Here is a 12,287-nt window from a genome sequence, read left to right as displayed (position 1 = left end):
ACGTCTGTCGAACTGGGGCTTACAAAATAGAGAAAATCGTGGCCTCTGGATAAGAGTGACGACTGATGGAACTGCAGCGTACAGAACGAAATGTCAGAGCAGGGCTCAGAGGCAGTAGAATATATGATTCTGCTAACAAACTATTCTAGAATGGCATTCATAAGGACAAATGTAGAATCAGATCAACCATGACTTAAATTCTGCCTCCAACAGTGGCAAACCATATGCCCTTCACCTGGCAGGATTGTTGGGTGGATTTACACCTCACAAGTTTAAAGTTTAAAGGAAGAAGTTGTTATTTATTGGTACCCTGTTATTGTGCACATGCTGTACAGTACATACATAATTACATGGATAACACAGGTAGCAACCTGCTTCAAAGGTGCTTAAATCTAAAATAGAAAGTATGGAAACTAAGGACAGAGAGAGAAATGCGTGGGCAAATGTTGCATATACTTAAAACTGGGTTGCAGTTGGGAATGTATATTAAAAGGATAAATCAAAGACCACGTGGAAGATGAGATCTAAGAAATATTAGAAGGAATGGACAACTGGCATATGTATTCACCCTATGTTGCGGGGGCAGCAAGGAAGAATGAGCATGTAATTGAAAGAAGCATGAGCTTTGGTTGGATGAGATTGGTGGAGGTGGAGATTTAAGGAAAAGCCAGGGTCAAGAGCTTGGTGTGGTCAAAGTGGTGGGTAGATTTTCAAATTAAGAACAGGGCGCACATAGCAGATAAGTATGAGAAGTCAGAAGTGGTTTGAAGAGGCTGTTTAATACAATAGAGATGAATACAGTACATTTGGAAGTCGAATTTTGGATAGAGGTAAGAATTGAAGAATGAAAGAGGAAGGCTAGAGATGAGAAACTGGCAATAGTAAGGGCATGAAGTAATCTAGCATGAGCTAGAGGGGACTGAAGAGAATGGGCGTGTTTATAAAAGAGAAGCAGCAAGACTTGGCAATGGGTCAAATGTTAACAGCAAACGAAAAGAAAAAATAACCTATGAAGCTAGGCTGTGTCCCTTATCCGTAAGGTAAATAGTGCTGTCAACAGGCATGAGAGGGACTGAGGAGAAGACTTGGAAAGAAAGATCCACATCCAGACAGATAAGAATAACATGAAGGCACAAAATACAAACAGTATTTTTTTTTGTTATTGTCGTGCTTTTTCGTTTCGCAAGACTATCTTTTCTCAGAAACTAGCTGAGTCACTGATCTTTAACATCTCATTGGTCGGAAGAATGATTTACAGTATACATTACTAAAGGGTATGTCACTGTACAATTTAGAAAGGAGATGGGGGATTTTATGTTTGAATGCTCTCTGTGCACAGGAAACTAGCAAGTTTGGGAGATGGCTTGTAAAAATGCTTGCATCCTTCCTGAACTAACCTTCAACCTACCCAGAGACATGAACATGCACTTATAGTGGTGCTTCCAGTAGAAAAAGATAAGAGGTATTTTCCATTTATACATCTAAAGCTAGCAAATGAAAGGCAGCACATACCAATTACCTTCTCTTTTCTGGTAGATATTGTCAGCCAGTACACAGCTGCTGTCCTTTTTTATTTTGGTATGTATGTATTAACTGATGACTCACCAAATAATTCCAGCCCAGGAAGCCAGCTGCTCTACAGAAATAAACCTTAATTAAACAGAAAGTTGACCACTAGGGATGTCCCTGGAATGTCACTGTGTCCTAGAAAGACATCCTCATTAGGGTAGAAAAAGGACAGGGTAGGACTGTATTCCAAATATTAGTCTGAAGCTCAACACAGCACTGAATAGTGCTGTGTGTATGTGTGTATTTAAGTGTAAGGCAGGAGTTAGAATGTTGGGCTTAATAGGGTTGCCCTATTTCAAGAAGTAAAAATCCAGACACCCCAGGACAAACCGCCGCCTTCCAGAAATCCCCCCCATATCACTACATCCTGGTAATGTCTGGGGAATCCCAGATATATAGCAGCCCTAAGGCTTGACAAATGCCCCCCTACTAATGGAGGGCAGGCCGCACAGCATCTCTTAACTCACTGGCAAGCCAATGGGTACACAACAGGATCTAGGGGGGCTACCTGTGCAAGTTTGCAACTGTACTGAATCACCATTTTGGTTCAAATTTGGCCAACAACTCCATTTCCCAATTGGCCTGCAACTCCATTTCCCCCCAAACCAACTCCTAGAGTCCAAGGTCCCTTGCCCCCCCCTCAGTAAAATATTTGAGCCCCACATATGCTGATGGGCATTGCTATGCATTTGGTGTGCATGGGCTGAGACTTATGATCCATTATGCAGGGGGAGGTTTACCTGCTCCGCCCCAAATATTTTATTTAAGATGGCACCCCTGAGTCCATTTAATGGTGCGTTTGACTGAGGCACACATACATATGACCTTCCAATTAAAATAAAATATATATATACATGCGCTTTATAGTTCTACATATTTATCCAGCACAGGTGCGGAGATAAGCGCAGACCTCAAATAACAACCAAGCCACTCCTTTAAAATACGGCCTCCCCACACGACACGCGTGAAGCAGAAGAAAAGGGGAGGAAAAGGTCACTGCTCCCGTTTCCCTCAAAGGCAGTGACCCGCCCTTTCGCAGGCGCCGCCCTGCCAAGAGGCGCGGTCTCTCCCCTGGTGGGCGCTTGCTGCCATCCCGCCATTTCAGCGGGCGGCCAAGAGCACGGAGGCCTCCGGAGGGGGCGGGGCCTGCGGTTCGGCGGGAGGGGCGAGCTGCCTCTTAGCGGCCGGCCTCTTTCTCCCCGGGTCTCTGCGGCGGGATGGAGGAAACTCTGCGGCGCGAGCTGGGTACTTCGGCGCTCCGGCCTACGGGCCACTCGGGGGGCGGCTGCATTAGCCACGGCGAGAGTTACCACACCGACCACGGGCGCGTCTTCGTGAAAAGCAACTCCCGCGCAGAGGTGGGGGGAAAGAACCGGAGGGGAAAAGCACCGGCGGGTAGTACTCCCGGTGGGGAAGGCGGGTGTGGGCGATGGGGAGTGAAGTGCAAAGGGTCGAATAAAAGCCGTGCTGCAAGAAGGCGAATTGCTGTTTACTCCCCTTTGCTGAGTAGCACTCCCATATTGTTGGCTTTTTTTTTTTGCAAAGTGGCCTGACATAGGCGCAAATGCACAGAGCGAGCTGGTAGCCCGTCACAGTGACGCGACGACGAGGCTGTGTCAATGGTTTACTTCTCCTGCCCTGCAGGCAGCTGTTTAAAAGCAATGGTGTCGCGGCCGAAAGAAAGAAAGAAAAAGAAAGAAAGTGCCTGCGGACGAGTTGTGGTGTCCCTGGCTGTGTGTTCGTTGGCGGACTTGCTAAAGTCGGAGCTGGAGAGGGGCTTTCTCGCCATCCATCTCGTGGGCCCCACCACTGCAGCGAAGTGGAGGTTTACTTTTGAGGAAGTGTCTTAACACAGGCACCCCCAAACTAGGCCCTCCAGATGTTTGGGGCTACAATTCCCATCATCCCTGACCACTGGTCCTGTTAGCTAGGGATGATGGGGGTTGTAGTCCGAAAACATCTGGAGGGCCGAGTTTGGGGATGCCTGTCTAACAGGACATATTGGCAGGGTTTTAATCTGAGCCAGGGCCTTAGGAGCCCGTTTAAAAAGCTGTGGTTTTGTCCACACCACGAAACGGGTGAAATAGTAACAGAGTGCCCATGATTGCATGCAGGGTGCCTTGTTTTCGCTAGGAAACTACCTTGTGTAGGTAACAGGATTTGTACTAGGCATTCTTTTTATGCCGACTCTCCTGTTAGAAAATGTCCACTTGCGAGGCATGATTGGCAGAGGTTTTGATAGCTAGTGTTAACGAAGGAATGAACAGACATGGCCTGGCAGTTTGCTATGTAATAGCTGCTATGTTGTGAATTGTTCTCTGATTCAGTGCTGAAAGGGCAGATGTGACCAGAAAGGGGCAAATGTGCTTTGTATGCAGGCTCCTAAGATTATTATTTTTCTTTTAAAATCTGACATGTGCTGGAAAGGTTTGTATGTGAAAGTGTTTACAGAAGTCCCCATCCCCTATTTTATCTGACAGGCAAGGAGAATGTTTGATGGAGAAATGGCAAGTTTAACAGCTATCCTGCAAACGAAGACTGTGAAAGTTCCTAAACCTATAAAAGTTATCGATCTGCCGGCTGGTGGTACTCTGTTTGTGATGGAGCATTTGGATATGAGGGGTTTGAACAGGTAATCTCTGTCTCAATTTCTTGCTGTGATTTACTTGCATATTCGAGGAGGAAAATCAGTATCATGTAAACCACCTTGAAGAAAACAAGTTAATACAAATTAATCATATTTACTATTCATTTATACAATGATGTGAACTAAAGTTGGGTAACATTTTGGCCCATAAGTGTTTTATGAAGACTTCTAAAGAGGAAAAAGAGGACAAGTGTTTATTCAAAAATGTTAAATTTAATATTGCTTTGCTTCAGTCTGAGCTGCAACCAGCATGCTGCCATGTATTCTGAGTTAGGGTTGGGGTATCACCTTCAGCCTGACGGCTGCATTCCATTGTACTCAACTTTCCAGAGGTTGAATGCCAGTGGTGACCAGAGACAGAAGCAAAAGTGGGTAGAACCATGGATATGACATTCAGGTTTGTGGTGTAGGCTATGTGCTAGCCATGCAAAACTCAGACCATTTCTCACCCCTCCATTTTTCTAGGTGGACAAGGGGCCTTATCACAGTTCAAGGACTTTGCAGCCAGGCAAAAGCACATTAGAGTGTGGAGCAGGCCCCATGATGGTTGTGGACTGGGAAGGTGCATGACAAGAGAGTCCAAATAGGGCCAAACAGAAAAGCCTGGAGAGCTGCATTCTGCTCTAAATAATGAAGCTATAACTTTGTCTGGGATGGGAGGGTAAATTACCCTGATCTTACTGAACTTCCTTTATGAATTTTGGTACAGACAACATTTTCCAAGTTACTGTGTTTGCTCTTTAATATATTTGATGAGATTTCAATGTTACTATATTAATTAATTAATGTATGCATTTACTTGTGTATAGGATCTTATTGACTTTGAATGCATAGATTTATGGTCATAGTGTGCCAAAGTGTGCCGTTATAATTTTCTTGGGAACTTTCCCAATAGGTGATTCTGCTGGACTGCTGGTAACAGCTTGACAGTCTTTTAATCATTTTATTTTGGAATGGAAACTCAGAGTTGATGCAATAAATCAATTTTTATTGTAATCAAACAAATCAGTTTGGTTAGAAATTTATCAGTTTGGATATAGAACCCATATTACTTCAAAGACACACACTCAAAGCCAAATTGCACCTAAATCCTCCAGATCAGCTTGTCATCACGGGACATCTCACTGGACCAAAATTCTTCCTCTATTGCTGGCTGAGTTTCCAACAGGTCAAAAGTTTATGCTGATCGATGCAACACATAGTTCTTCTTTCAAGAACTCCAAACCTGAAGTTTTCATAGTCACTTGCCCAAAGTCCAAGGTAACTTAATAGGCCACTGTATGGTAAACAACCCCATATTTGGGCTTCCATCACATGCAACACTGAGGCTTAGTGTTATAAGGGATCATAGTGTCTTGAATGCATGCAGTGAATGTGTTGAGGTGCTGGATGAGACAACCTTCTTGCTGTCCTTTAGAGATAGGTACCTCTTAAATTGGGGTTGGATAAAACATGTGCCCTTCCAGATGCTGTTTCATGGTGAAGCCATCAAATTTTTGTTGCTTTGTAAACGTATCTTTTTTACACCACTAGACATGCAGAAAAACTTGGAACACAGTTGGCTGATCTTCATCTTCACAATCAAAAACTTGGGGAGAAGCTGAAGAAAGATGCAAACACTGTTGGTAAAGTACCCAGCTGTCCATGACCTGCCAATGCCCCCAGCTGTTTTGCTTTAACTCTATAGCAGAACCCCTAGAAACTCTTTATTGCATGCATAAAGAGATATTAAAATGCCAACAAGCTGGGACAAGTCAGCCCTCCCTGAAAATTCACCCCCATGAAGTTGTTACAGTAAGTGTCACACTTTTAAACAATAAAAATAGGTGCTGCTACTGCGTACCCTTGAGTACCCCTTGGGGGGGAAATCACTGGGCAACTGCATTTGGCCCCCAGACTTGAGGTTTCTCACCCCTGATTCAGATCATGATTTTGTCTCCAGTAGTAGCAACTGCATACTTCTCAGAATCTTACTTAATTCGTTGTAGCTGAAAACTGAAAACAGAGAAACTTAGTAAGAGCTATGTGTTTTAAAGGTTTTTAAGATTTGGGGGAGCAACCTTTATGGTACTCATGCTAGTAGCAGCTGAGAACTGCGGGTATAGGGTGGTATATAAATTAAATAATAATAATAATTAATAATAATAAAACAGTGGTACCTTGGGTTACAGATGCTTCAGGTTACAGACTCCGCTAACCCAGAAATAGTACCTCGGGTTAAGAACTTTGCTTCAGGATGAGAACAGAAATTACACGGCGGCAGCTGGAAGCCCCATTAGCTAAAGTGGTACCTCAGGTTAAGAACAGTTTCAGGTTAAGAACGGACCTCCAGAACGAATTAAGTTTTTAACCCAAGGTACCACTGTAATAATAATTAATACAAGCAATTCTATTTAGAATGGAGGTTTTTAAATGATAGCATAATAAAGTTTCCTATTTTTAGAAAGTTACTCTGTTCAGAACAGACAGTCACCACTTCTCTCTGTTTTAATAGGTAAAGGTGAAGAACAAACTGGGGTCCAGTTTGTGGATAAATTCGGGTTCCACACTGTTACATGTTGTGGCTATCTTCCACAGGTATGATCTGGACTAATGGCTCTTCCACACTGAGGAAATCATTTAGTTTTTTGTTCACTTCTAGTTTTCCTTTAATTGGGAAAGGCTGAATATGTTTGAATAGGAGGACTTTTAAATATTAATTCAGAGAACTGTAACTAGGTATGAAGATTCCAGGGCTACTGTCATAACTTTTGGTATTAGTAACCAATCTTCACCTTTCAGCTAACACAACAGTAGATGTTGGTGTTTACAGCTGCACCAGTGAATGCCCCTGAAAACAACTGCTGTGCCTTATGTAGCGTCAAGAGTTTGTGTTAGCAGTAGCTAATAGCTAATTAACACAGCAAGAGTCTTCTTTTTATATATAAAAGTGTATAATTTCATATTTTTGTAAAGTGTGTAAAAGTCTGAAAGTCTCATCCACAAACCATTTAAATCTATTTCAGCACCAGAGAAGTAAATAGGTCTAGATGAGCCTCCATACAAATGGTATGGCTTAATTGGTTTATGAATTGCTTGTCTTATTTCCATTTTTCATCAGAGGGCCTTTTTCAAGGCATCTTCTCATAGAGACAAACTGGCTGAATTTTTGACTACTTGCTTGTTTAGGTGAATGACTGGCAACAGGATTGGGTGACTTTCTTTGCCAGGCAACGAATTCAACCTCAGATGGACATGATTGAGAAGAACTCTGGAGACAGGGAAGCAAGAGAACTTTGGGCAAAACTCCAGGTAATGATGTCCCATGGGGACCATAGAGGGAATTGTCACATTTGTAGAAGTGAGGTTGTTCTCATTGTGTAGAGTTTCTGAAATACCTACACTCTCTGTGCAAATGTCATGATCCTCTTCTCCTCAGAACCTAATAAACTAGTGGAAAAGAGTCTTTTCACCCACATCTCTCTGAGGTCTCTGCTAATTGTGGAAGAGCAATACCATAGCAGCATAAAAGAGCCCTCACGTGAAAAAGACCAAATAATATTTGAAAGGAGAGGAGGAGCTATTTGAATACACAATAGTACATTTTAAAAACAATTAAAGAATAAGCATTCTGTTCCTTGAAATAAACACTGGTATGTGGCTATATAATGTGAGAAGGAATGTCTGAGAATTTTTTAAAATTTAAATACAAAAAGCTAAAAAATCTTCTTTAAGCCTTTTGATAAAGTAGTACCTCAGATATCTGGTTTAAATGCTAACAAGACTCTGGAAAATCTTGTTACTTAATTTTTGGATGTGATGTGCCCCCTACTGTTCATGTTACTTTAATTCGAATCCTATGCACCTAGGTTGTCCACACCCTAGGTTTGTCTCTTTTTCTCTATACAGTATCAGGATTTGATGTGTCTACTGTTTAAAGCCACAAATTAGAACACCCAGTCCCCTTACAATTAACTTTAGCAACTCCTGCTTTCTTTTTCAGCTGAAGATGCCCAGTTTGTTTGGCGATATGGAAATAGTTCCTGCTCTTCTACATGGGGATCTGTGGGGAGGAAATGTAGCTGAAGATGACTCTGGGCCAGTTATCTTTGACCCTGCAGCTTTCTATGGTCACTCTGAGTATGAGTTAGCAATTGCTGGGATGTTTGGTGGCTTCAGTGGTTCATTTTATTCTGCCTACCACAGCAAAATCCCCAAAGCTCCAGGGTTTGATAAACGGCTCAAGCTGTACCAGCTATTTCACTATATGAACCATTGGAATCATTTTGGCGGAGGGTACAGAGGTTCATCTATCAATATAATGAGGAATTTGGTCAAGTGAATTCCTACCTGTAGCTTTTATTTCCCTGTTTTGGAAAATATATACACATATACACACACCATGTGGTTTCAACTGTGCTAATGTGTATATGCTGTAATAGAATCTGAGCTACCACCCTCTTTCCACAGCTAAAGGCCAAGTCATCCTGTGCCCTAGGTTTGGTGTCCTCTTCTTGCAGTTTATCAGAGAGCTGCCCAAGGAGGTAACAAACCTTTGATTTGCATGAAAGAGGTTTTGTTTTGAGGTGGTTCCATAGATCTAGGGGGAAATTCCTCCTGTGCAAATAATTTGGAATAAATCTTTAATGCCAAAGAGAGGGAGAAATCCAAGCAGGGCATTAGAACAGGTAACAACTTCCTGGCTATGTCCATACATATACATTCAAAGGAAAATTTACAGTCTTAGTGAGTGGAAAGATTTTTCTTGTCCTCCTACTTAGCTTTCAACCTAGTACTTTGGTGACAGATACCAAAGGAATATAGCAGCCGTGTTCTAAATAGAACTGGAATTGGAAATAGATTTCGAAGCATATATTGAGTCTCTGGGGACTTCATTCAATGTGGGAAGATACAGGGTTTCAGTCTAGGTGCTGCCCCTCCCCCCGCCGTTAGCATTGCAAGTTTGTCTTAGTACATCTGCAGCAATTGGACTGAACAGTTTGTATGGACCACAGTTTATGGTAACCTGCTTCCATGCCATTAAGTTCCATCTATCAGCCTCCAGCTAGAGTCCATTGCTAGCCAGCATGATCTTGGCTCCCTGAATAGTCTGCTGACTTATAACGTGTTTCCAGTCCCTGGTGAACTAGCTGTGCATTTATAGGCATATATGGCAGTCTCAAACTTAGTTTCTTATGGCAGCTTGCTGGACTCTCTGCCTTTTAATTCTTCCTTAAGAGTTTCCTGTGCTCCTCCTGACAATTGGTAAAATGAAATGAAATGCCTTCTGGCAGATAGTAATGCAGTGAAAATACATTCTCATTAAAGTGTTTCCCCTTACCCAATGGTTTGGGAATGTGACACACACTTTGAGGAAGGCATCATAACACTTAGGCTGTTCTCCATTTTAGGACCACATTTTTGTGTAGGATTGCCAACTCCTTTTCCAACAGGGCTCTCATGATTTAAGTGTAAAATGACTGGCAAAAAGATGGTGCGTCTTTTCTCAGTGCAGCATCTTCCTGCTGGGAAAAGTTTGCTTGTTGATCTTTTACGTGTCCTACAGTTGTTAAGGCACAAGAACCTAGCCAGAAAAAAAACATGGCAACCCTAATTCGAACCAAAATGCTGTTGCAGCACATCCTCCTCAAAGTAATATTGCAGTAAAATTCTGTCTTACGTGATTCAGTTTTTTCACCAGCCTGACAGTGACTTACCACACCTAACTGATATTAAAGAGTTCTAGCATTAATTCTCTGTCCAGGTGGCAGCTGCCCTCATGTTGGTTGTGTGATGCAGGGTTAAATTGGAAGCGGAGGAAGAGGCATATGTAAAAGTAGCATGCGTAAGTTACTTAATTTTATTCTAGTACTCTTCTGGTTTGGTGGTTTGGACTGGTACACGTTCACTGCAGGTATTATCACAGTTCCTTTCTGGTTCATTGTTGGTACTCATGCTGAATACATGTACCTGGATTCTTACTGGAAGTTCCTTAACATTGCATTTGGAAAATAGGTTCCCTCTTGTGGCCATTATGCATGTCAGTTTCCTGTTCTCCTTACATAATTATTCAGTTACAGCATTCTGCTAATGGATCCAGAGCTCCTGGGATATGTCTAATAATAATGGGATTACAATGGAATTATACATATGAACAAACACTATGCCTAATATTACCAGGTGAGAGAGGCATGATTCCTAGAATGCATGCTCATGTCAAACACTGAATTCTTTCTGTTAGCTTTTACTTAACATTCCTCTACAGTGTTTCCTGATATTTTTCAATTGGTTTTACACTAAAAACAAACAGATATAAACTTATTTATTAATTTCAGCTGTGTGTGTGTGTGCTACTTTTACTAATAGTATCCGTGGCTGATCTGGGTTTAAAGCAAAGCATTGCTCGTGAGTGTAATTGGTAATCTTTCTGGGTTGTGTTGAATAAAATATTTTCCGGACAGATTAGTTTTCTTTGGATTTTTATTTATTGTTATCTATCTGTAATGGTAAACACAAAATATTATGACCTCCAAATATTTGCATCGTGTAAACATTGTGAATCAGCCTTCACAAACATGCAATGCATACTATATTGTTTCATCAATAAAGTTAATCAGTGTTTCTGCAATTGGCTTGTTAAGCCACAAAGTAATTCATTGCCACATTGTGGGTTTCTTGCCCCTCTTCTGTGTCCTTTAAAAACTCAGCTTCCCCTGATCCATTTGCTGGACTTTGCGGCTGCTTTCTGTACCGAAGTCGTCTTGGAAGAAGCTTCCTGTACCTGTCAAGGTTCTCTATATGTGGTCTAGATTACAAACAATGATACCTTCCCTTCAAAACCTTTCAAGCACCTCTGCTTGTAAATATTGTGAAACAATTAAGAACCAATAGAATATAAAAGTTCTGCAAATTTTGGAAAACAGTTTCTGCTTGTACAGTGTTAACCAAGATGGCAGAGTCACATAACAGTAAAACAATAGCACTGAATTTCTCTTTGATAATCTTGACAAATTGGGCTTTTCCTCCTACACCACCTGTCTTTTTCCTTTTCTGATTTGGGAGATGAGTGACAATAGTTTATAATCCAATACACACACAGGTACTACTACTATCAGTGTGTTTATGAAATGCGGGTTCTTAAATACCTGTTGGTGCAGTGAGTTGTAAGTTGCTTTGACTGCTTTCAAGGGACTAGACCAGGGTAGTTTATGTGGTGCCTTCCGGACTGCTCCATCAGTGCCAAACAGCTTAGCAAATTTTTAGGGATGATGGGAGGTAGTGAAGCATTTGAAGGGCAATACATTGGCTATACCTGGACTAGACTGTACCACTGAAATATTTCACAAGCAGATGCCATTGAATTTTGAAGTGTGTCTTTTAAATTGAACAGGCCTTCTGTGCTGTTATTAAAATGTTAGAGCATCTGCAGCAGCCCAACCATAGCCTTCATCTGCTCCAGCTGCAACAAAATATGTATCTCCCGTATCTGTCTCTACAGGTACAGGAGACCCTATAAACCTTCCAACAGTTTGACTTTAACCTGCAAATACGCAACTGTTGTCTCCTGATACAGATGGATGCCATCCACCCCCAAACGCCCTTCCCACTTTGAGCTATGACTAAATGGGCAGCTGTTCCCAAATGAGTTATCAGAGTCTTGCTATGTAAATTGGGAGTTATCCCCATTAATAGGGTCTGTATAGAGGTCTTTTGTACTGGTGAGGGTGCCGAGTTTGGAAATCAATAAATAACGAAATTTGTTTACATAAACACTGTTCCACACGGGATAGTAACCACCTTTCATATTGCAAATCCGCCAGCAAGGGGTTTAGCTATATTGGGGTTGTATTGTTTTCACAACTTTTCCCTAACAAAATTTGCGAAGCAGGTTTTGACATTAGGAAATACAGCTTCAGTATTTCCCAGGTGTGAAGAAACTTTTTTCCCTTCGTAAAATGGAAGACAAAATAGGGAGAAAAAACTTGATTATGTGAAGTGGGACATGTCCCACTCATACGGAGAGAAAATTATTAGACTGCTACAGTTTCCGGCTTTATACCAAACACCCCATTGGCCATAATTCTCAATGCGC

The 12,287-nt window shown here is 41.8% G+C and overlaps 1 protein-coding gene across 3 annotated transcripts in view; it reads left to right on the top strand.

The window, feature by feature from the left end:
• The window catches only part of FN3KRP (fructosamine 3 kinase related protein), a 31,441-nt gene extending 20,786 nt beyond the window's left edge, over positions 1-10,655 (top strand). Inside the window, exons 1-6 of one of the 3 annotated variants that reach the window (XM_028717206.2) lie at positions 2,642-2,814; positions 4,050-4,201; positions 5,750-5,841; positions 6,711-6,793; positions 7,385-7,507; positions 8,199-10,655. In XM_028717206.2, the coding sequence (XP_028573039.1) occupies positions 4,059-4,201; positions 5,750-5,841; positions 6,711-6,793; positions 7,385-7,507; positions 8,199-8,537 (780 nt within the window). In that variant the 5' untranslated portion in view covers positions 2,642-2,814; positions 4,050-4,058 and the 3' untranslated portion in view covers positions 8,538-10,655. Of the gene's footprint in view, positions 1-2,641; positions 2,928-4,049; positions 4,202-5,749; positions 5,842-6,710; positions 6,794-7,384; positions 7,508-8,198 lie in introns of those variants that run through there. The other 2 variants (XM_028717205.2, XM_028717207.2) reach the window with 2 other exon arrangements.
• Positions 10,656-12,287: the final 1,632 nt, after the last annotated feature.

The sequence above is a fragment of the Podarcis muralis genome, chromosome 2 (assembly GCF_964188315.1).
Source record: "Podarcis muralis chromosome 2, rPodMur119.hap1.1, whole genome shotgun sequence".
NCBI classification, from domain to species: Eukaryota; Metazoa; Chordata; class Lepidosauria; order Squamata; family Lacertidae; genus Podarcis; species Podarcis muralis.
This window is presented reverse-complemented; position numbering and strand designations above follow the sequence as displayed.